The sequence below is a fragment of the Lolium rigidum genome, chromosome 3, assembly GCF_022539505.1.
Source record: "Lolium rigidum isolate FL_2022 chromosome 3, APGP_CSIRO_Lrig_0.1, whole genome shotgun sequence".
Taxonomy (NCBI): domain Eukaryota; kingdom Viridiplantae; phylum Streptophyta; class Magnoliopsida; order Poales; family Poaceae; genus Lolium; species Lolium rigidum.
The window spans coordinates 255671092-255674453 of NC_061510.1; the positions used below are offsets into that span (position 1 = coordinate 255671092).

Sequence of the window (3362 nt, forward strand, 5' to 3'; positions counted from 1 at the left end):
ACTGGGCGCCAGCGGCGGGAGAGCGCGGCCGTGCGCGCGGCGTCCTTGACGGGGAGGCGGGCGACGATGTTGCCGAGGAGCGCGTCGGGGAGGCGGCTGGCGTGGTCGACGCGCGGGGCGGGTCACGATGCAGGCGGAGGCGGACGTCCGCTTGTCCGCTTCGTCCGCGCCGCTAGAAAAGCCCAAACGGCGTAGCGGCTGGGCCACATAAGCGAGGCGGCCTTATGGACTGTATCGATTTGGCCCGCCAGGCCGTCCACCCCGCTACGGAAAAGAGCCATCGCTCGTAGCAGAGTAGAAACGATGCGCCGTCACGCTGGTTGTCGCCGTCAGGCTAGCGCCTCGCCCGTCTCCGCCCAGCACCTAGCTCGCCGCCGCCTAGCTCGCCGCCGCCTAGGTCGCCGCCTCCCTGCACCCCGCTCGTAGTCGCTCGGCGCCTTTCCTTCTGCGACCTAGCTCCCTTGCCGTCGCCGCCTTTGGAGAAAGATGGGCGCAGAGATGGGGGAGAGCAAGAATCCGGCGGAGGAGGGCAAGATTCCGGCGGAGGAGGGCAAGATCCGGCGGAGGAGGGCAGGAATCCGGTGGAGGAGGGCAAGAATCCGGCGGAGGAGGGCAAGAGTCCGACGGAGGAGAGAACGAATCTAGCAAAGGAGGAGGTGCACAAGAATCCTTCAGAGCAAGTGGACAAGAATCCGGCGGGACAGGTAGTAACGCTTTGTTGATCCTTCTCTTCTCCATTGATGCCATCTTAGCTCTGTGTCCGTATTGGTTTACAAAATTCAGAAATTCCCCATTTTCCTATATATAGGCTCAATAGTTGATTGATTAGGCTCTCGGCTGAAATGAAACTAAAAAGTCATGTACTGCAGAATTGGGTGTGCCCTTATGGAATAAATCTACAATAACCATGAATTGACAACAGAAATTTTAGTGCCAATTTGTTTGAATTAGTCGGGAATTGGGTGAAATTGGCTTTGGTGTACCAAGTTTGAGGTGGCCGTACAGGCTGAATGACCTGAAACGCAGTTCTTTGGCAGAGATGGCAATAAAGTGCAGTTTCAGCCTTTTCCCCTTGGTTTTGAATCCGGTGACCATCTGGAACATTTTTAGATTTTTCATATTGTTAGTACCTTCATATCTTTTCTTGTGAAGTTGCCCTGTAGCGTATACTGAGCTACATGAACCGCACATCACAATATTTAAATCATAATATCAGTCCTCGGGCTGTTTGTAAGTTAGTCTAGCTAGAAATCAAAAGATTAATGCAAGCTATAGATCATTTTCCTGTTTTTACAAATAAACATGTCTATCATATTCTAGTTTCTGCATTATTATGGAAAAGAAAATGAAACACAAGTGCAGCCAAGTGTCTTAATGGTTGATCAAAGGTTTCATATGCCTCGTTTGGTTAAAATTTTGATGCTGTAGTGAGTGATGAGTACTTTCACTTTTCATTTGTTAAATAAATTCATGTTAATGTTATTACAGATTACCTTTTCTAGAAGCACATCAAATGGGCAACAGCTACAACACTTGGCTGGTGCAATGCTCGACAAGGAACAAATCCATCAGTTGGCTGTTGCAGAGGGAGAGACTGCCTCGAAAAAGCTGCCGTTGAGGAAAAACAAGGACAAGAGAAGTGAACTTGTGCAAGTCAAGAAAGAGAAGCAGTTGGGTAGTTCCCACAAGACCCAGTTGCCTGTTGTAGCAGAGGAGCCAAAGGAAGAGAGGATAGAGGAGCCAGCAAGCGAGTGTCTCCGCGCAATGCTCAAGAAGGAAAAACTCCATCTGCAGGATGTTGTAGAGGAAGAGGTTGCCTCGGAATGGCATGCCTCCTACTCCATTCGCTTACGCAAACATCATCTTCGACGCATATACAAGGGCTCAGTTCTCCTCGACACCGAAGTGAACCGCCTCCTCCTCTACGACATTGATGAAAGTTTCATTGATGAATATTACCTCAAGGAAGGAGAAATGATCTATCCAGGAGCAACTTTTAGTTGTCCTTGCCACAAGGTTGAGATTGGTGAGTGCATTTCTCAATCTAAAGAAGATACCCCTTTGCCGACCAACAATGCAACAAGAACAAAGGAAGAGAGGAGAGATGAGAAGAATAGGAAGAGGTTGAAGAGGAAGAGACCTGATGAGAATTTGGAGAGAAGTAGTAACTTAAAGAAAGTAAATAAGAAAATGATGAGATCACCTCAAGCAAAATTGTTGAGATCTTCAATAGGCAGGTTTGCAAGAGTGGCGTCGCTAAGGAAGGGAATGTCCCCTCAAGCACAACAGAGGAAATCAGAATCACCTTCAGTACCAAATGTTACTGTACATTTCCCATCCACAAATCTTCCTCGTGCTAAGGCTAACTCCAGCCGGTTTCGACCACGGAAACTGAAGTCCCGTATCTGGAAAGAATTCATTCCTATATATGAAGATGGAAAACTTGCGGAAGGTCAGTGCAAACATTGCAATGAAGTCTTTCCTGCCTCCAAGGCTTCTGGAACTAACCACATCCATAGGCATCTACAGAAATGTTTGACGAGAAGTAGCATGCATGAGATGGTTGCAAAATTGCGTGCCACTACATCATCGCCCCATGTCTCTTTGGTGGATGATTGGAATTTCAGCCAAAAGGAGTCTAGGAGAGCCCTCTCTAACATGATAGTTCAGCATGGACTACCATTCTCCATTGTAGAGTATAGTGGTTTCATAAAGTTTGTCAAGTGCCTCAACCCGATGTTCAAAATGGTTTCAAGAACAACAATAAAAGAGGATTGCCTAGATTCATACAAAGAGCAAAGAGCGTTGCTACGAGATGTCTTGAAGAACTGTGGTGCTCGAGTTTCATTAAGCTGCCGATATGTGGACTTCTAATCAGAGGTTGGGATACCTTTGTGTCACTTGTCATTTCATTGACAACACTTGGAAGATGCAAAAAAGAATACTCAGATTTTGTATGATGGAAACGCCGCATAATGGTTTCCGGATGTATAATGCCATGTTAAAGAGTTTGCAGTACTGGAATATTGAAGATAAAATATGCAGTATTACACTAGATAATGCATCAGTCAATGGAAAAATGATGGAGCATCTAAAAGAAAACTTGACGAAGAAACAAATGCTGATTTGTGGAGGTGAACTGTTTCATGTCCGTTGTGGTGCACATGTATTGAATCTTATTGTGCAAGATGGTCTCTCTGTAATGAAAGGTTCCATCGACAATATCAGAGATAGTGTGAAGTATGTCAAGAGTTCGCAGTCACGAGAAGAATTGTTTGAAGATATAGTTCAGCAGCTCGGCATCATCTGTGAGAAGGAACCTTCACTTGACATTGCCACACGATGGAACTCGACATACCTTA

General features: G+C 46.5%; 1 protein-coding gene across 1 annotated transcript; it reads left to right on the forward strand.

Moving 5' to 3' along the window:
• Window positions 1-498: 498 nt before the first annotated feature.
• Window positions 499-2549, forward strand: LOC124696387. The gene is made up of 3 exons (XM_047229124.1): window positions 499-591; window positions 1489-2452; window positions 2520-2549. The coding sequence occupies exons 1-3, from the start codon at window positions 499-501 to the stop codon at window positions 2537-2539; spliced, it is 1077 nt and encodes a 358-aa protein (XP_047085080.1). The 3' UTR covers window positions 2540-2549.
• The last annotated feature ends 813 nt before the right edge of the window (window positions 2550-3362 follow it).